Genomic DNA, 21,560 nt, shown 5'->3' on the forward strand with positions numbered 1-21,560 from the left:
AGTCAGTCAGCAAGTTAGTCAGCCAGCCAGTCAGTCAGCCAGACAGCTAGTTAGTCAGCAAGTCAGTCAGTCAGCTAGTCAGTCAGCCAGTCAGTCAGTCAGTCAGTCAGTCAGTCAGCCAGGCAGTCAGTCAGCAAGTCAGTCAGCCAGTCAGTCAGTCAGTCAGTCAGTCAGCCAGGCAGTCAGTCAGCTAGTTAGTCAGCAAGTCAGTCAGCCAGACAGTCAGCCAGGCAGTCAGCTAGTTAATAAGCAAGTCAGTTGGCCAGGTCGTCAGTCAGTCAGTCAGTCAGTCAATCAGGTAGTCAGGTAGTCAGTCAGTCAGCTAGTTAGTCAGCAAGTAAGTCAGCCAGTCAGTCAGTCAGTCAGCCAGCCAGTCAATCAGGTAGTCAGGTAGTCAGGTAGTCAGTCAGTCAGTCAGTCAGTTAGTCAGCAAGTCAGTCAGCCAGTCAGTCAGTCAGTCAGTCAGTCAGTCAGTCAGCCAGCCAGGTAGTCAGCCAGTAGGTCATCCAGTCAGTCACCCAGCCAGTCAGCCAGCCAGTCAGTCTCACCCTTGTTGGTGGTGGTGGTGCTGGCCGTGGAGGAGACCAGTGCGGGAGCCTGCCTCCAGGCTCGCTCCAGGCTGTTGTGCTGCTTGGCTAGCTGCTCGATGGTTTCCTCCAGGTGGGTCCGCTGCTCGCGCTCATACTGCAGCGCCCGCTGCCATCGCCTGCTGTGAGTCTCGGCTAGCTCCAAGAAGTCTCGACACGCCTGCAGCGGCAAGCACACACAGAAGACTAACAGTTCATCTCTTATAACATGCAGGGGGCAAGAATTAATTTTATTATTTTTTTTGCACTGGGAGAAAAAAAATAATAAAAAGCTGCAGGTCACAATTCTAAAGAAAGGAAAAAGTTATTTTACAGTTTGGATAATTGGTTGTGGTTTTAAAACTCCTAGAGTCACAACTGAACCATTTCAGAGTACAGAGTATTTGCCCTGTGACAGCTGCTGTGAGTTCACTGTATCTGTACAGGGTGGAGTGCTACAAGTGTTAAGTAGTATATAGGCGACTATTCCAACTTTGGGTGAACTATCCCTTTAAGAGATGAAGCTACAAATCACTATAATGCCATGCAAGAAAACAGAAACGTTCTTTTTTTGATATGTCCTGCAACATCGATTCTAACACTTTATCATAAAACTTCTGAATCAATTCTTATATGACTTCTTTAACATAGTCCTGAAATAGAAGGAAAAAAAAAGAATGAGAGAAAAAAAAGGAAAAGTTTGTCAGACATTGTGATTAGGACTCAGGCCACATTTCCATTTCACGCCCCCTACCCGAAATCATCAACAGTATGTTAATGAGTCAGTCAGACAAAATACAAAATCAGTCTCCCTGCTGCGTCCGAGCAGCGGCATCAGCATCAAACTCACTCAGCTCTGATTGCTTTGCAGAGTTTGTGTGAGGCCGCTTCAGATCAAGATGCTCCTGATGTCGCGTGTCTTCAAAGGGGGAAGACAGCAGGGCAGGAAACCGTAATGGCACCTCATATTTGACAGCACACAGCATGATGAGGACCTGTGAGGACCTGTGACTCACCCCCCCGCCCCCCCGACCTCCTCCAGCAACTTCCTGTCCACCAGGCCTCTTCTTTCCCAGAGTGCCCGCTGCACTTCTCCACCTGTTTGCTGGCTCTCTGAAGCGAACCCTGCAGCATCACAGTGGTCATTATCTCACCGCTGCCATCGGGGCCATTCACTTTTGAATGGCTTTTTTTATTACAGTTTGCGGCTGCTGCCTTTCAACAAGTCACTGCATCCACACGCTAATCTCCCTTCGCTGTGTCCAATCTCCCAGCTCCATGGTTGTACTGTCTGCTGTGTAAAGGCTGCTGTGGATGAATTGGCGCCTAGCGGGTGCGCTACACATGCGGCTTCAGATGACTGGTGGCTGGTTTCCCAGTGGGCACTGCCAACTGAATAGCGAGCACTTGGCACTATTTTGCGCGTAGCAAGTTGTTCAATTTCACCCTCTGACGGTGAGCTCGGACTTCTCAGATAAAGTCGTGCCTGCGATGGGGGTGGGCTGGTTATCCGGCTCGCTGTTAGTCAGCGGCCTTTTCTCCAGCGACAGTCCGGTGAGCGTAGCGCAGAACGACTTGGAGGCAACAGGAATAGAAAGCAGGAGGCTCCAAATCCTGAATACAGAGCGCCATCCTCCCGTCTTCATTCAAATGGGATTTTTCTTTCATACATCTAAATAACAATTTCTACAAATTCCACTGAAATGATTACATTTAAAATATATATGTATATACATATATGTGAGTGTATGTGTGTATATATGTATATCTATCTATCTATACATACATATATACATAAATATACTGTATATATGTATGCATATGTATACATAAATATATATATGTGTGTATATTCACAGTATATATATATATATATATAGATATATATATATATATATATATACATATGAGTGTGTGTGTGTGTGTGTGTGTGTGTGTGTGTGTGTGTTAAAGATGCAATCACACACGATGCACTCCATTGATTGACGGCTGCTGATACACAGACTGACCATGAAGTTCTTTGGTCAGTGGTCGTCCCTGACATTTTCACTTAGAAGATTGGAAAGCAGGAAATGAGACATAAAGCCAATAAAAACACTGAGCTTGAAGCTTGATTTATGTGGGAAAGTGTTTACAGCGCGGTTTACCGATCTCTCCACATATTAGAAATATTATATTTAGAAAGCACGAGTTCAGTCAATAAACGTGTGCTTGGAAACTATTAGGATTTTGAAAAAAAAGGCTAATTATTGCATGAATATGCATCATATACAAATATATATTATAGTTATGATGTTTTAATATATTTAATTTTATACTTATATTTTAATTATAAATAGAATCTCAATCCAGCCATTTTTAAAAAATACCCGACACACAAGCGTACAAAAAGCATATTACCTTCAGTGGGTCTGTGTCAAGATACCACACGGCATCGCGTGAGCCCCAGTTTAAATGTTAGGAGTGCATGTGACGTTACGCGTCACTTCCTCACGCGCCACACTGAAATGAAACTCAACACTCACTGAAAAATGTCAAAACACTTCCACCTTTTTTATGCTGAGTCTCCAGCGCCAGCTCAGACTGCATGTGACAGCCCCTGGTGGGGTTACAGAGAGTCAAGCCAGTGAGGGCGCTCCCACGGTGGCAACTGGATGAAATTATTATTACTACTACAAATCATCACTATCGTTATTATCATTTTTAGCAGTTTGACAGTGGAACAAAACTCTGAATCAAAAATCCTCAGGTCATTCGAACCATAAAAAAACAAAGGTCGTGGGTGGCCTGACACACACACACACACACACACACAGACTGGATGAAGTGACACACATTCGAGGTTACATCACCGCCATGGTGAACTAATGCAACCTTCCACTGAGGCTCTGGTGTCAGATCACACCCAGCATGCAGCTGGGTCCCCCGACCCTCAAGTCCCCCCCCCCTCGTATTTAATCCTATTGAATCACATCTTGCATCAAGAAAACCATGAATGTGGGATCTGCAAATCTGACAGAAAGGCTGAGTGGATCCAATATCCATTCTAAAGAGAGCACCACTTTGCAACCTGAGTTTCAAAAAAGAAAAAAAAAGAAAAAAAAAAAGAAAAACGGTGGTCGGGGGGTTGGGGTGTCATTCCAGGGAGTTTGTGGCAGCACTTTTGCTCATTAGAAGCACATTCTTGGCAAATCTGATCGCATTTTAATGAGTCAAGCAATCCCGCAGGGTCCGTTTTGCTGCCTGGCCAGTACGCTTCAATTTCCCCCACAACCAATTAATAAAAAATAAAAAAAAACGGACATAAAACGGGAGGCCCGGTGGGCTCATCATTCTGAGCAAAGGCCGCTCACATTATTTAAAATGCGAGGAAGACTTCACTGCTTCCCTGCTGATGACGGCTCCCACAATTGGAGCGTCCCAGCGAGCGAGCGAGCTGCACTAACATCAGCAGGAGTTAATGTTAATACGACCCGACGTCACCACGTCAGCCTGAAGGCAGGAAAAGGAGAAAAACGGAAACACCTTTGGCCGAGCGACGTTAGCTGCAAGCAAACAGACCAGGCCGTCATGCATTGCCGAAAAAAAAAAAAAGACAAGGGCGAAAGAAACCAACCTCGCGCTGTGGTGTGGGTTTGGTCACAGCAGCTCAGTCTAACCGGAGGTGCGCGGGGGGTGTCGCATTCTTCAGCGGGCAGGAAAGGGAGGAGAGTTTTAAGGAGGAGGAGGTCGGCGGGGGGCGTCAGGGGCTATTCCTGTCGTCTGACCACCGGCCCTGCCCACTATCACCATCTCAACCATCCCACCTCCCCCCACGCCCTCCACCGGGGGGGGACGTTAACTGTCCCTGAACCCTGCGGCGACACACCGGGTTGCCTCGGGTGTTTAGCGGGCAGCTAAATGGAACGCGGCCAGAGACAGCAGGGACGCTCGCCGAGCACAGAGCTACACCTCTGAAACTGAAAAAGAAAAACAGCATTTAAAAATTCTCCCTCCAGGCTGACACTGCCGCCTCGCAGGAAGAAAGTCGTGGGTTCGATTCCGGTTCCTGGGACCTTTCTGTGTGGAGTTTGCACGTTCTCCCTGTTTCTGCGGGGGTTCTCTCCGGGTCCCTCCCACACTCCAAAAACATGCATGTGAGGTGAACTGGGAAGTGGAAATTGGACGTAGGCGCGTGTGTGAGTGGGACTGGTTGTTTGTCTTTGTTTGTCTCTATGTGGCCCTGCGATGAACTGGCGCCTTCGCCCTGTGACAGCTGGGAGAGGCTCCAGCAGACCCCTTCACAAAGAAGCGGGTATTGAAACTTGATGGATGGATGGATGGATGAATGGATGAATGGAATTCTCTCTCCACCAAAGTTTTTCTTACAATAACATGTGGACCCATGTCAACTGAGGTTGAAATGAGTCTTTTACCTCTTTAGCCTTCCAAATTGCTATCTATCCATCTACCCATCTATCCATCTATCTCTATCCATCTATCCATCTATCTTCCTGCCTGCGGCCGGGCAACTTACATTGATCATAGCATTGGAAGTGATGCGGAAGAGGGTGGCCCGCTCGTTGACCGCCTTGATCTTCTCGCCGCCCTCCACGGGGACCTTCAGGCCCTCGAGCTCGCTCAGCGAGCGCTGCAGGGCCGCCCCGTGCTTGGCGATCAGGTCGTTGCACGTGCTGAGGTCGTCGAGCTTGCTGACCAGTATCTTCAGGGTGCCCTGGATCTCGCTCCGGTCCGACTGAGACGTGGGCTCCTCGTCGCCCGAGTCATCTGGAAGGAAATAAAGCAATTAAGAATGAATTGAGATCGAGGGCGACGCGCGGAATTCAAGACATCTCAACCGCCTGAATTGAAGCTAGCGAGGCGCGGCCGCTAACATCACTCCAGTCAGGCACAAAATAAATCGGTCAAACACGTGGCAGAGGGCCTCAACACCAACACCTGCTGTCAGAGGGGACTTTGGAGGAGTTTGGGAATCGACAGAGTCCAGAGGTGGCGGACATTTCTCCAAAGTGATACGACAGCTGGCTGTGACCTCCCTCTGACAGAGACGCTGACCTCTGCCGAGTGAATATAAATCATGCATGTCCAACACGGACCTTCGCCTGCAGAATGCCAGCAGCAGCATTCAGCGGCTCTATACTCGGCTTTGAAACCTTCATGCAGAAAAATAGTGGATACAAGATTTTGCAATGGAATCACTGTTAAATAAAGCAAAAACTGTGATTTATTTTTTGTATGGTAAAAGTTAAGTAGAAGTTTTCTGAAAACAGTTTTCCACCTGATAGTGGGTATAATATTCATACAAAGATTACACAAACCTTTGCTTTATTGAAATATGCCTGACTGATGGAAGAAAAAGAACACAGACGACTGACCTACAGTAACCTCTGAATGAGTACAAACCACAGGACACAAGACCGCTTCCTGCTCTGGTGGAAAATGACAGTCCATAAATGGTGCTTTCAGCTCTTCTGAGCACAGTGGCAGAACTCTGCAGCTCAACCCATCGACCCGAGTACAGAACGGTGGAGCGTGACCTTTGAACTTTGTTTTTTGGGAGACGCGGACTGGGTTTAAGAAATTCCAGCGGCTGAGGTGGAAAAAAAACAAACAGAAAAAGGTCACATGATGAAGAGGCTCCAACATTGGCTTTCCTTTCATACGTTGGTTGTTTAGGGTCTTAGTTCCTAGATGAGGTGGCAAGTCAACTGTTTTTTGCCAGCCCAGATGCATCATGGGATTTTATTTTTAACACTACAAAATCCCAGAGAGATCCAAAAGTAAACAGGCGCATGATTATTTGCTGATAAATGACAAGGACACAGACAAAGACACAGTCTTCTGCATCACCGGGAATGCAGAAGACTGCAGGTTTCCAGTTGAACTGGAAGAATCTCAGTTGGCCTTTCTGCACCTTCTGCTTGCTCCACTGAGCCACATCCGCAGCGCTAATGAACCGCCCAGCGCTGCCGTGCACAATTGATTAGCGGAGTTTAAAGATGAATCAGTACATCCTACCGCCAGTGTTTCACCCACACCTTGGGCAAGATAAAAGAAAAAAAAAAAGAACAAAAAATAAAAAGGGGACCAGGTGTTAAACTAAACCCCTGATCATAAATGGACCATCTCTACTCTGACGCACATTTACATGCAGATGAAATCATTCCTAATGAGGATTTCATGTCCACTTACAATGTTACATGACCAATTCCGATCTAGTGTTTACATGAGTCGCTGCATATATTCAGAATGGGCTTTATTACAGCCAGGTGACCTTCACAGACTCACCAAAACACCATAATGACTGTTGAAAGACGGAGATTCATCATCTGATCACCACTGCGGCCGTCCTTGTTTTCAGAGCTTTCATCTGTTTGTTTGTATTTTTCAGCTACTCCGATCTTAAATCAATTTGTTGTGGACTTCTTTTTGCTTTCAAATAGTTCAATACATCCAGAGTCATTATGTTTGCAAGTGCGAAGAAACCAGGCAACTTTCACCGCCGTGAAACCGAAAGTGAAATTCCAGTTGATTTAGGCCTGTTTATTGTGATGGAGGTGTTTATATGGAGCATTCTGTTGATTGGGTTTGATTCTAATTGGAAGAGGCTCCATGTCCACGCGGTTCCAGCTTCCCTCAGCTCTTCCCTCCCAGGAGCGGATGTGGATGGATGGTTCTCCAGCAGGGGGCGGGGCCAGGAGCTCATCACCGCCCAAGTCATGCTTCAAGGTCGCCCCCTTCCCCCACCTCCACCCCTCTCCCGCTCCACCACTCCTGAGAACGCATCGGTACAGAAGCTCCTGCCACAGCTGCCCTGAACGTCCGTCGCCCGTCCTGCGCCGTGATTGGATCACGGAAGCGAAACATCAGCAGGTCTGCGGGGAACGAGTGAGCGGGGGGGGCGACCGAGTGAGCGAGCGAGCCAACGGGTCACACGGCTAAACCGGGAAAAGCACAGATCCATCATCTGCATGTTGGGAGTCTCGCCGTCCTTCACGTCTCGCCTGCAGCCAATCAGGCTGGAGCGAGGGAAGGAGAGAGGGAGAGAGAGACAGAGAGAGAGAGAGGGAGAGAGAGAGAGAGAGACAGAGGGGAGAGAGAGAGAGCGGGGAGAGAGAGATAGAGACAGAGGGGAGAGAGAGAGAGAGCGGGGAGAGAGAGATAGAAAGAGAGAGGGGGAGAGAGAGACAGAGGGGAAAGAGAGAGAGAGAGAGAAAGAGAGGGAGGGGGAGAGAGAGAGAAAGAGAGGGAGGGAGAGAAAGAGAGAGAGAGGGAGAGAGAGAGAGCGGGGAGAGAGATAGAAAGAGAGGGGGAGAGAGAGGGGAGAGAGAGAGACAGAGGGGAAAGAGAGAGAGAGAGAGAGAGGGGAGAGAGAGAGAGAGAGAGAGAGAGAGAGAGAAAGAGAGGGAGGGAGAGAAAGAGAGAGAGAGACACAGAGAGAGAGAGAGAGCGGAGAGAGAGAGAGGGAGAAAGAGAGGGAGGGACAGAGAGAGAGAGAAAGAGAGGGAGGGAGAGAAAGAGAGAGAAAGAGAGAAAGAGAGGGAGGGAGAGAAAGAGAGAGACACAGAGAGAGAGAGAGGAGAGAGAGAGGGAGAAAGAGAGGGAGGGACAGAGAGAGAGAGAAAGAGAGGGAGGGAGAGAAAGAGAGAGAGAGAGAGAGAGAGAGGAGAGAGAGAGGGAGAAAGAGAGGGAGGGACAGAGAGAGAGGGAGAGAGAGGAAGCAAAAAAGGAGTGGGGATGTAATTGGAACAGTGGAATATGGTCTAGCTGCTCTCTGGCTGTCAGCGCTGGGCTCCCAGCTCGTCCTGGAGGACTGAGGCCTGTCAGAGCGGCTGACGAGACGACGCCACCCGGTGGCAGCCAATCAGTTGTATCAGGATATTGAGACCATCATTAAGGCCGACTGGCGCTCATCCCATTCATTTCTCTAGCTGGGAGAGAGAAAAATAGACAGTGTGTGTTTTCCTGACAATTTCTGACAATCCATTTGGTAACATTGTGCCTCGTTTTCCCGCTGGTGAGACAAAAATCATAATAGACATTTTGGGGCCGATTGTTAGTTTTTTGTATTGTTTTCTATATTTGCGAAGTAGTTAATGAAATGGTTTGTTGAAATATAGAGAATTCTCATTCTCATTCCTAATGAGCTGACACCTCCTGCTGAAGTTCATTGAAGGATCATTAACAACACACACACACACACACACACACACACACACACACACACACACACACACACACACACACTCTCAGGACAGACTAATGATGCAGTGAGGGGGCGGGGCTAGCTGCTTCCACCAATGGGATGTGCGTTTTACTGCTGCCTTTCTTCTTGATTTTTATTTTTTTCCAATAGTTTTTATTAAGTAATGCATTACATGAAGCACCATGGGGGAAAAGAATTACATCCCAAAATGTCAGGCATATTTTTTCTTTCTCTCAGGGGAAAGCTCAACAAATTCGAGTTAACTAGGACCTGATGAGTTATTGATTATTTTGCGTAACATAATCCACAGGCAACTGGCCGCTCTATATTTAGCACAAGAACATTCTGACATTTCTTGCGCGTCTTGCTCTTGTTTGTTTTTTGTTGTATTTAGATTCATTTGACTCTTTAATTACTGTATAGTTTATTTTTTTGTAATCTTTCATTTGCTGTAACAGTGCAGTTTTCCAACGTCTATTGTGTACCTCTATTCTATTCTATTCTATTCTATTTTTTCAGACGTCAGCACCGGAACAGAGAGAAAGAAGCGAGAGCCTTGCTGCTGCTAGGCTGGACTGCAGAGGAGAAGCACAGTAACGTCGGAAGTGAACCCAAACAGAAGACAAAGTAAACTGGCAGCGGGCGTCCCTGGAGAGGGGACAGTAATCCTGGCCAGTAATTGCTTATAGGCCCCGTGCCTCAGAGATACATCAAGGGGGAGGCAAACAGAGGACACAGCAGGTTGGAGCCACTCAGATCTCCACAGGCAAATGAGAGGCGGCGCACCGAACCGATCGAATTGGGGTTTGGACTGTCTGCAACTTTTCTGTTTCTCCTCCGTTGCAAAAAACTGACCAAGATGTGCTGCTGTGTGCAACTGTTCCTCTGAAATAACGAGTCCTAGTCAGCAGCAGCAGCAGCAGCAGCAGCAGCAGCAGCAAGGGATGAACAGAGTTCCAGCCAGCAGAAATATCCAAGTACGTTCACTCAACAACGACAACAACGACGACAACGTATGGAGCAGCGACAATTTTCTTTCTTCAAAGTCATTTTGCAACGATGCACGAAAAAAACGAGTCCCAAGATTTGAACCCCACACAGAGGTTGCTGATGTTTGTGCGCAGTGCTGGACAGTGGAGCCGAAAGAGAGGAAGTCTTCCTCCTGCAGGTCTTTCATTAAAAAGTGTTTTGGAGAAGAGAAAGAACCACATTACAACCACAAAATCTGCCACACATCTGAATAGTGCTTCTGAAGCTGACACACACCATCTCATTACGGACCAGTGAAATAAAAAAATAAAAAAAACCAAACAAGCCCTTTCAATCTGATCACTTGACTTGATTTTTTTTAATCTGACTCTGACCCACTAGAGCTATATGGCTCTCACAGCCCCACTGTGACATCACGCCGCCCGCAGACACTTTATGCCTCCACAAACAATTATTATCATTAGGAATGACATCAAACGGTTGGCACTGAACATCTCTGCTCTGCACTTCTGTTTAGGTGACAGATGCTTTGTGGACACAAATAATCAGGATAAAAGCTTGATGAGGAGAGAAACGCCTCATTAAAAAGATAGTCAGCAGATTTTGATCCAATAATCCAGAATCATTCCAAGGAAATGGAATTTATTTGGATTGTGTCTTCCCTATTGGGGTGAAATTATCAATGGTGCAACGTGGACTCACTCCAGTCACGTGACAAATTTCTGCATGTCAATAATCCATGTCCAGTCATCCATGTATCAGCTCCTCCAGTCCACACTAGCGGTGCTGTGCGTTAGCATGTGGATGAGCTGCCGGATGTCGCGAGAGGAAGTACAGTCTGAATCTGAGCAACTGTACACGGCGCCAGAGACAGAAAAGTTCCCCACAAAAGATTTTCTATCGGCGCGATCATTGAGGTGTTTTTTTTTTCTCAACTTAATCACTCGCTAACATTTCAGCACTGGCAAAGGCATCTAAAACAACAACGAGGAGGTCCCGTGGAGTCATTTCAGGCAGCGGGCGACAGGGAGCCGCAGGCTGAGCAAGCACATCCGTTCATGTCCGCCCTCTGTTCATCTGCGCTCCCCGCAAGACGAGCCGAGACGAGCCGAGAGGAAGAGGAAGAAAAGTCGAGGTTTGCTGTCACCGTTGCTCTGAATGTGGGATTTGGACGGAAGTGTAGGATGGCTGCCGCCAGTCTGACACGAGCTGCCATCAAATCATCAAATATAACTGGCTGAAATCCTCAAACCACTCAGGCAAAATGCTCTGCAGGATTGACGAGTCAAAATCCAGTTCATCCCCACCTGCATTATACTTCACTTATTATTATTACTTCACCTTTTTACTTTGATATGGACTAAAAACAAAACACTGTTTCACAGAGAGAAAAGAAAAGGTGAAACGTTCTCAGTGGTAAAACGCTCAAACATTCACCTGAACTGTTCCACATGCAAATGGGAGGTGAGGCGGCCGCAGAGACAAGAGAGGAAATGAGAGTAGTAGGAGGGTAGGAGGCTGCATGCAGAGGAGGAGGAGGAGGAGGAGTAGGGGGAGGAGAGAGAGGAGGGCGGTGGAGGAGGAGAAAGGGAAGAAGGTGGAGGGGGACGAGGAGGAGAGGGGGAGAGGGAGGAGGAGGGGGAGGAGGAGGAGGAGCAGCGTGCTGCATTGTGCAGGCAGGACGCTTGCAAAGCAAAGCGAGCATCACCCATGACGACGGACGACAGAAAGAGAGGAGGAATGACGGTGGCTATGAGGGAGGAGGAAGCAGCATGAGGAAGGTTTCTTCTTCTTCTTCTTCTTCTACTGTGATTACACATGCTGCTGTGTGGCTGTAGCCTGGTGCCGTACTGACCCTGGTTGACTTTACTCAGGCAGCCCGAGTGGCAGAGGGAGCGCACCATCCCCGACTCCCAGCAGCTCCGGCTCTTCATCACACTCCTCCTCCTCTTCCTGTTCCTCTTCTTCTTCCTCCTCCTCTTCCTCCTCTTCCTCCACCTCGTCCGAACAGCCTCCTCCTCCGGACGCAGCGCCAGGACCCCCCGCTGCCGCTACATTGTGCCAGCAGAGGGCGGAGGGGAGGACGGGGAGGAGGACGGGGGAAGGCAGCGACTTTCCTCTTCCCCTGGCGCGTCACGTGCACGCGCATCCGCAGCGGGAAGCGGGAGCGACGTTCCACTGGTGCTCCCGCCCGGAGGCGCTCTCAGGACGGCGGCGTTCTGGAGGATGGACGCCACGGCCACACGCCTCCGACGGCGAGAGGCAGACAGGGCTCAGCGGCCAGCGCATAACCACACTGGACCACAATGCATTGCTCCTCCTCCTCTTTTAACCCCCACTTACCCCCAATCTCACACTTCCATACAGCTGGGCAGAATTAAAAAAAAAAAAATACTAAACTGTTTGAGGGAAGCCAACTAGCAGAGGCTCTATTAAGAATATCTTGTTTTTCATTTTTTACTTGATAAATATTTTATGATTTTATAATATTTTAATTAACATAACATCCCTTCTCTTTGCACTATATCTTTGCTGTAATTATGCAAATTTCTAGGGCAGCCCGATATTATCGGGCGATAAAGGCATTAAAAATGAATATCGGTAAATATCATCAAAATATATGGCTTTTTTAAACATTCTCACAAATTTAGTAGTCATGCCAAATAACGAATTCCTCAAATTTCCTGGTATTACTAAATAGTAACTAACAATGCTTTACATTACTCATCTCTACTATGGTTGAAGATGTCATCAAACCGCATCGAAGCAGAACAGCAAGCGATGCGTGCGTTTCAGCAGAGCTGTGTCAGTGGTGGCTGGCTGCTAACAAAACAGCTCGTTCGCAACTCACAACATCACGTGGGACATCCAGCTGGAAATCACAATACAAATTAACCATAATGTTAATTATAATGTTAATTCCACAATCGCATATACCGGTATGATATCGGTTGATATCGACATCGGCGTTGGACAATATCGGGATATCGGTTGAAAAAGTCAATATTGGACATCACTACAAATTTCCCCAATATGGGATTAAAAAGGCGTCCTATTCTGTTCTGTTCTATGAAGTGATTGCTATTTGACATCAAAATGACAGTGAAAGCAGCTTATAAATCAGACTTAAAGAGATGAAAATACTTCAAAATCGAGACATCAAGATCACATCAAATCCCTCCTAATAAAATGCGTATTTCACTGGAGGATCAAAAGATCTTTGGACTTTGGTCATTTAGTACAGTGACAGAGAAATCACCATCGACTTGATCCCATGTGCATTGTTTACATTTGAAATGTATCAACTTTGGATATTAATTTCACGTTAATTTGAAAATCAGGTCTGCAGCTTTAAGAAAGAAAAAAGAAAAAGAAAAAAAAAAGGTTGGGTAGTTCGGTTAGGTAGTTGACAAAACCGAAGCGATTCCTTCTCCCATGTGTATCAGCGTGGAGAAAACAGCAGCGCAGCTTTGCAAACACTGCTTCACCGTATTTCACACCGTGCTGGGTCTCTCTGCTCACCATGCAGCGAGAGTGAAAAAACATCTGGCCGCAGTGAAAAAACAGGTAACGGGGAAGCCGGCTGACGTGACGGGGAGTGCTGACGGGGAATTACTGTCCGATGTTAATAAACGGCATCCTGAAATATCCCGAGGCATCGTCGATTAATATCGTTCCTGACCTTCGAGCTTTCGTCCCATCAGCGAGGCTCAGAGAGAACATAAAACCAAGCAGACTTTTCTTCCATTTTCACTGAATCATGTTTATGTGAAGCAATCAATAGTGCATTTTTTTTTTACTCTTTATAAATAAATATAATTTAAAATGTTGCATTACTATTTTCAGATTCTATAAATGTAGTGCAGGGCTAAAAAATAATTAGCTGCAGATACTAGAAGCGACATATTAATGATTAGCCTGTATCTACCTGCTCCCAGACCAGACCAGACTAGCGCCATCACAGTGCTGGAACCTTAAAGAATCACCACAAGCATCCATATCTTGAGTGTGGTATTACAATACATTATTACAAAGCGGCATTGCATCAGTTATTGTGAACGGGAATCCGGCTAAACATAGATCAAACAAGATTGTCCCTTTAAACAGAGCAACAGAGCAAAACATATCATGCACAGCAAATGATTTGAAGCTCACGTTAATTTTCTGAACCCAATGCGACATTGGCTGCGATTTAAATGTATGAAAAACGACTAAACTTGCATCACATGAACACCAGACAAACATTCCCCGACCAAACCACCTTAACAAGCACCCGCAGGCATCATATTTGTATGAATCAACCAATTATGGGCAATTTCACATGAGGAAAATGATTGGACACAAGCGGAAAAAATATTTTCAATCTCATGACTGCAGCCGTCTTGTGAAGCCCCCACTGCCATTAGAGTGTGAAGTGAGCAGCTAGCTGAGAAGAGACGGCACTGTTGCGACTACTGGTTACACAGACGATGGTATTGAATAAATAAATAAATAAATGAATAAATAAATAAATAATCGCAAAACATCTCTGTCGCGACGGAGGTACAGTGCTCTCCTTCTCCATCAGTTGCGCTCTGTGAGACTTGGAGCAGATGAAGAGGAGCATTCATGAAGCCTTTCAGTGCTACACTGACAGCCAGCGGCTTCAGACCAACAGTTCCATCCCTCTGATACCGATACCAGTATTGGGTATCAGTACCGATACCGGGGTTGAGTACTCCATTCGTACTCGTAAAATATGTGCCGATACCACAACACCGATGTCAGTTGTATCCGTATGTTTATGTCAGTTTTTGTTCAATTTGTGTTTGTACTACGGGGAAACGTGTGACATGTTCTAGAAAAACATACTGAGGAATGTTGCTCAAATTACACAACATCTGTGGAAAAATGTAAAAAAAAACCTATGTAATTCTATAATGTGTACTGGCCTTATTAAGTCCTCGGTATTGGTATCGGTGAGTACTGAAATGCAAGTACTCGTACTCTACTCTTTCTGTAAAAAGGTGGTATTGGTGCATCTCTAACTGTGTACTCATCCAGGAGACAATGTTAAAAGGTCACTCCAAAAAATATTCATTAAAAATTCATACACTTAGGCACATCCAGAAGAAAGCCCCCTTCACTGATGCTGTCGCAGACTGCAGGAAACCTGAACGCTAAACTCACTTTTCATGTTCGAAGACATGAAACGTAAGTTAGACTTTCGATGTGGCGGCTGCAGCAGGAAACCGACTGGGCGCCGACTGGACGCGACGCTAATGAACTCGCCGTTTTGCCGCAGCACGCGCACAAGGTCCGCCGGTCACACTGCAGCCGCGGCGAGCGGGCGAATCCCCGCAACAACAAGAGGAGGCGAGAGGAACAGCAGCTAATTGGATTGCGTAACAATGCAGCACCGCCACGGACTCTCCTGTCTGAGGGCACAGAGTCGGCGTTAGCCGCGTTAGCATCAGGACAAAATACCCTTTAGGAGGATGAGAGGAGGTACTGACACACGCATAGTATTCAGGCTTTGCTATCGGAGCTGTTCCCCAAGATTCCACAGTCAGTTTGGCCCTGAAACACACTGAGGAAGTGGACACTGACGCTTCAGTCTTCAAGGAGATATTTTTCTTCATGTAATCGTCTGAACAAGGTTCATTGTGTCTTTATAAGACATATTTAGATGTCATCGTCATACCTTGACATGTTTAGACGGGAGCTTCCGTCTCCCTCAGAAGGTCACCTGGGTGGTGTTGCGACACATTCAAGTCAGTTGGTATCCCAGGTGACCTTCTGAGGAAGACTGAAACTACCATGTCGAGGTACGAAGATAACATCTAAAGTAGTCATGGATCTGTTATAAAAGAAAAATGCTAAGAACAATGTTACCGTTTTATATTTATTGGTTATTCCTCTTTCCAAGAGATTACGGAGGCCTGTGGTGAACACACCTGACCGCCGGCCACTTCTGCAGGCTGAAAGCAGGAAGAGGGTTGGAAAGTACGCCAAGAAAAAAAAAAAACACGAAGCATGAGCAGGCCGGAGGTTTGACCTCGGCAGCCCACTGAGCAGAGTGAGGTCTATTCAGCTTCGGCCGAGGAGGCTCTCCTCAGAGTCTGATCATAATGAGGGAGGAATGTTACGCTGGCCAGACAGCGTGACAACGGTGTACACAGTGAGAGGCTCTTCCTCCGAGGAGACACTGGTGGACCAGAGCGGCTTCGCGAGATAATGACAGGGAAAGATGAAGGAGAAGGAGAGTTGAAAAGATTTTCCCTTCCGCTCACTCTCGTGGGGAAAACGCGGCATGGGCCGTTTGATCGGCTTTGGTTAAATGGAATATTCTGCAATTACTGTTGAAAAAAACCCCACCGACACCAACAACAACAACAATCTCAGCGCTGCAGTCGCTCTCAATCTGTTACCCAAGTCCATTTCCATCCCTCATCATCTGTAGTTTGAATAATAGTCAATATTTTATGCTTAAATTTTATTATCAAGATCTAGTTAAACATTATAACCACTAAACAGCCGTCTCATTAAGTGCTCACAGCAGAAGTTTTTCACCAGCTTTGCTTGCAGCATCAATACACAAGTTCAGTTAAAGCAAACTTCAGCGTTCGCTCGGGGTGAAATCCAAAACTTTGCAGATGTCTCAATCTCAAAGTGTCAAAGTGGCAATGCAGTGGGCGGCCGCTCCAACTCACTCTGAGCAATGCTTTCATTCTAGGCGCTATTATTCAACATGGCAAATGACACAATCATGAGGTCTTTGTGTGAGATTCAGGATTTCAATAATGCACTGAAATTAGATTCGGCGCAAAAATGTGTTCAGGCAGCCACAGAACTCCAAGTTCTCCTTGTAACTCCAAGAACAACGTTTCATCAAAAAAAGTGTGGGTGACTTTACACAGGTCCCACTCATTATGGGATGGCAAAGATCTCTGGGGGGCACTGGGAACGAGTAAATAAGTGGTGGAGGGTAGAAGACAAACAAAGCAACAAATAAAGAAGACAGCAGCAGAAGATTTGGAGACGGTGGACAACTTGCACCGCCTGGATATCAACGGTGTGGTGATCAGAGCTCCGTCTGACATGTGGTGTTGATGTCACACTTCCACCAGCCCCCATCTGCAGCCCCATGTCTCTCAGCTACGAAGCGACGCCGGCAGACTGACCTCAGCCAGGCACTTTCACACCCCACACAAACAAGAACAAACAACTCACAGCATAGCAACTTGCAGCGGAGGGAAAAGAAAAAGTGAGGAGAAGGAGGACGAGCAGCCAACGCCATCTGTCACGGTGCGTGCAGCCTTCCCGGCTCCAGGAAGCGGTGCAGGTGAGGAAATGCAGCGCTCCTTCTATCCAGGAGGACCGTCGTGGATCTTATTCTAATTGGTGCGTCTGTCAGCCTGCTGGTACAACACTGATGTCATGTTGTGAGTCATGACATCACCCATATCATGAGCTTCAAAGGATACATATGCTAACACTGGATGTATTGGCACATTAACTTCAAAAGAGCACGCACGCCCCGCAGCTCGATCCATCTTTGTTACTGCAGGAAAATAAATGTGATTTCTCCTGTGAATTCCATTCAGGGTTAATCTAAAAAATATATGTATAAGCCACAATATATCTTTCCTGGTCGACGCTCCATTTTATTTCCAAAGTTTGTCTCTTTAACAACTATTCATGGCAGTAAAAACAACCTCTAATCAATCTGCTTCAGACAAACATCACTATTGGCCCCAAAAAAGTCTGACACTGCCTGCAATATTCCCTAAACAGCCACATTTGATCACTTACTATTTATGGAAGAAATACAAAACAAAAAAAGCCAAGCATGATAAAAATGAGGGAAGAAGGAACATACTCACAAGTAAATAAAAATGTGCTGTATCCAAGTCTTTTTCGCAAGAGAAGCAAAGTTTTCCACCAATAAAATCAAGGAGAGGAAGCACAGGGGTGGTGGAATTCCTTCCGTTCAGGTCCAAACCCCCTGCTGGATAAGGAGCAAAGCGAACGGCTCAAATGAGAAGGAAAAAGAGAACGAGCGAGAGAGGGCGGGAGAGGAGGCGAGAGGGAGGGTTGGAGCGAGGGAGGGGGTTGGGTAAGCAGACAGCCACGGAGGGCGAGAGTGGAGGACAGAGGAAGTCCTGGAGAGAGCCACGGAGACGGGGAGAAAAAGTGGTGGTGGTGGTGGTGGTGGAGTCTGGACCGAGCAATCAGGAGACAAGGTGTGTGTGTGGGGGTTGGGGGAGGAATGGCGGGGGGGGGGGAGTAGGAGATCCAAGAGGGGAAACTCAAAAAGGTCTTCATACTGTTTCAGCACCACGGACAGAGGAAGACCTCCAGTCTGAAGGCTCCAGGGAGGAAAAGAAACAATAAGAGGAAATGCAAGAAGATAAATGAGTGTGAGCCACACACACACACACACACACACACACACACACACACACACACACACACACAATCAATAAAGGTTGTTTTTTTTCTTAGAACATGACATATGTGTAGGGTCACGTGAGCTGCACACACTGCAGTCATGTGACTGGAACACACCCTCTGCTGTCGAAGTACTGCAGTTGCAGTTATTCTGCCCACAGTGTCAGATCAGACACAAGCACATCCTCCAAATCCACTGGGCCGCGTGAGGGGCCTCCCAGTAGCCACTAAACTCATCACCAACGTCACCCAGGAGGAACCTTCACAGCATCGGCTCTAAATTCACTAGCAAAGCCGGACTTTTAATAGGAGCCACCGGGAGGTTCGAGGAACACGAGCCCACTCCCACGAGAACAAAGCACGGCGCAATCTCCGAGAGGTCGTTGTGAAGCGAGAGGAAACACTGCCCCCTGTTGGGCTCGTTTCTACAAGAAAGAAAATAACCGTTGAATCAGCTGAGGATGCACTCACGGAAGGAGGGCCAATTTAGAAGAGGAGGCTGACACATGGAAAGCATGTGAGACAATTAGCAATGAGAAACTCAGGTCAACTGATCCAAATGTCCAGGTCGGACGTGGAGGGAAAACACTGTCAAGACCAGGCAAGGGGAAATTATGGCACGGGGGCCATATGCGGCCCGTTATACTTTCTAATCCGGCCGGCCAAACTTGAAGAAATTATATTAATAGTAAGCAATAAAATAGCTATTAGTATATAGTTATATATTAGTATTTCATCCATTTTTAAGAGTAATTTCAATAAAGAGGTAAATACCACGGGGCTTCAAAGACATATTCTGTTCTAACGCTTACTTATTTATTTATTTTTCAATTGACATGAAAGCACATGTTTTCTACATGTCCAGTGATGTTTTTTTTCTCCTATGAGGTGGGTCACCATAACTCTCCATCTATCTGCTTCTGCTCCGGCCCCTCTGTCAAATCTTAGAACCCATTGTGGCCCCACCAGTCAAAGAGGTTGCCCACCACCGGCTAAGACTCACAGGGGTCTAATAATCACAAATCCTTCCGATCATTTAGTTGCAGGATATTCGAGCAGGAATAACATTTTTAAAAAATGACTCAGTCAGATATATAACCAAAGCCTTAATATTGCTTAAACACAGTTTGTGTCGGGGGATTACGCCGCTCTCCTGAGGCGATCGATAAGAGCTCATTGTTCTGCTGGAAGGCACAGGAGGGCAGGTTAATGAAAATAGGCATCCTGTTCCTGATTAATGTTTGGCACAACAGAGAGCGGCGTGCTCAGAAAGAGGCCGCGGAAAATTGATCTAAAAATAAACTCTGAAGAGGACACAAGTAAGTCCACCGCAGTTGTGCCATTAACGCTCACTGTACTTTCTGTAGGAAAAACAAACTTGTACCGTGATAGAAAATTCAAACAAATGCAAATTTCTTTCCCTCTTGGCTTGAGAGCAGCAATGACGCATCAGTAAAAGCCCTTTACACACACACACACACACACACACACACACACACACACACACACACACACACACACATCAAAAGACAAAATGGGTTATTTTTTAAAGCCCGCCCTCTTCTTGATGCACTAAAATAAACAGGCCACTCCAGTTGGTTGGAAGCAGTGAGCTAAAAGTGCACTCACATCCTCCCCTCCGTCTATATTTGGTGGTGAAATATCAATACAGAAGCTGCCTCAGTCCCTGTAAGGTAAATCAGCATGGGCTCTCACAAACACACACACACACACACACACACACACACACACACACACACACACACACACACACACACACACAAACGACTACAAAACATTGGAGCTAAGAAGCTTTGGTGAGATGTGTGTCCTTCTAGGCTTTTTCCCACAACCTTTAAACCAGGAGCACTTAGACAGAAAAAGCGCACGCGCGCACACACACACACACACACACACACACACACACACACACACACACACACACACACACACACAAAGGGAGAGAAAGAGAGAGAGAGCACAGTGCTCTGGGTGAGAGAGGAATAGAACGGAAGCTAAGTCTTAAATGTGCAATTAGCATTCATGGTCTCAGTTGTTTTTCCTGCCAGCGGGCGAGAGTGGACGATGCTGCCCCCTGCTGGCTCACACAGCACTTAGCTGTCTGAGAGCTGCTCCACTGACATGACGGCCCTGGCTGGACAGCAGTGGGTGTAGGCAGCAAGCACAGTCCATTGTGGTTGATATGTGTGTGTGTGTGTGTGTGTGTGTGTGTGTGTGTGTGTGTGTGTGTGTGTGTGTGTGTTGTGTGTGTGTGTGTGTGTGTGTGTGTGTGTTTCTCCATCTTTGCACAACTAAAAGACTCTTCTTGCACAATTCTGTCCAGAAGGCACCACTTTCAAACGTAACCTCCCATTTAAAAAAAAATAAATAAAAAACCTTGGTGACCCAGTTCTGTAGATCAGGGGACGGACATCAACTTTTTCGAACCTGAGAGCTACTTCATGGGTCTTATGAAGGGCAACCAGTTTGCTACACTCTCCTGGAATAATGCATTTTTCTCATTTTAGTTATGTATTATTGTTAATGAGGTCTCAATAATTTTCAACAATGACTTAACAAGGTTGGATGAAATTGAATTTTAGACGCAGCTCAACAAGAGTTGTGCTATTTTTAGAACAGGCCTGCGGGCTGCCTGGTGCCCACGGGCACCGTCTTGGTGACCCCAGCTGGAGACCTTCATCTTTCCCGGAGGCAAAGTGCTCCTTGATAGTTGAACAACCTGCAGCAGCCCAGCCAGCACTGACAAAGGATCGATTGTGACCACGACGTCCGTCCGGTCGGTCCTGCTCCGGCTCGCAGTTAAACCTGATGAAAGATGGCAGCTCTAACACAGGAAGATTCTCTTACCCGACTGGTCGTTCATCATGCGGATGGCCTTGGCTTTGGCCAGCTCCAGCGCCGTGACCCATCTCTGCCTCTCCACCTCGGTGCTGGCCTTCAGGTGGTAGGTGCGGCCGCCGCTGCTCAGCACGATGTTGCAGGCGTCCTCCGTGTCGATGTGTGCCGTGGCCAGGTTGATGGTTCCGCGACACGTGTGGGCCATCTCTGCCTGCGTCCTGTCGCAGAGAGCAAGATGAGATAAAAAAAAATTAAATGAATAAATAAACAAAGGGAGACATGTGGAGAGATTAAGATGCCTGCCGGGAGCCTCGCACCTTCCTCCACCCTTGACACCGACCACGAGCAGGGAGGCAAAAGAGGGGCAGGGGAACGATTTGGATTCTTTCACCATTCACTTAAAGGTCCAGTGCGTAACATTTGGCCTGATTTAGGATTTTTATATCAGGCAAAGCTTAGCATAGTGCCAACAAATACATTAATAAAAGTGGGTATTCGTGGCACAA

General features: G+C 46.9%; 1 protein-coding gene across 9 annotated transcripts in view; it reads right to left on the reverse strand.

Moving 5' to 3' along the window:
* osbp2b (oxysterol binding protein 2b) overlaps nt 1-21,560 on the reverse strand; it is a 43,106-nt gene that overhangs the window by 14,062 nt on the left and 7,484 nt on the right. For 8 of the 9 annotated variants that reach the window (XR_012926632.1, XM_076025938.1, XM_076025937.1 and 5 more), the window contains 3 exons: nt 21,064-21,272; nt 5,083-5,333; nt 549-747 (listed from right to left, as the gene is read on the reverse strand). Coding sequence is in view for 8 of the 9 variants with exons in the window: in XM_076025938.1 (XP_075882053.1) it covers nt 549-747; nt 5,083-5,333; nt 21,064-21,272 (659 nt within the window). In the remaining variant the exon portion in view is untranslated. Of the gene's footprint in view, nt 1-548; nt 748-5,082; nt 5,334-5,504; nt 5,701-21,063; nt 21,273-21,560 lie in introns of those variants that run through there. The other variant, XM_076025944.1, reaches the window with a different exon arrangement.

This window comes from Nelusetta ayraudi, unplaced genomic scaffold (assembly GCF_046127955.1).
Source record: "Nelusetta ayraudi isolate G7.1 ecotype Tasmania unplaced genomic scaffold, CSIRO-AGI_Nayr_v1 ptg000018l, whole genome shotgun sequence".
NCBI classification, from domain to species: Eukaryota; Metazoa; Chordata; class Actinopteri; order Tetraodontiformes; family Monacanthidae; genus Nelusetta; species Nelusetta ayraudi.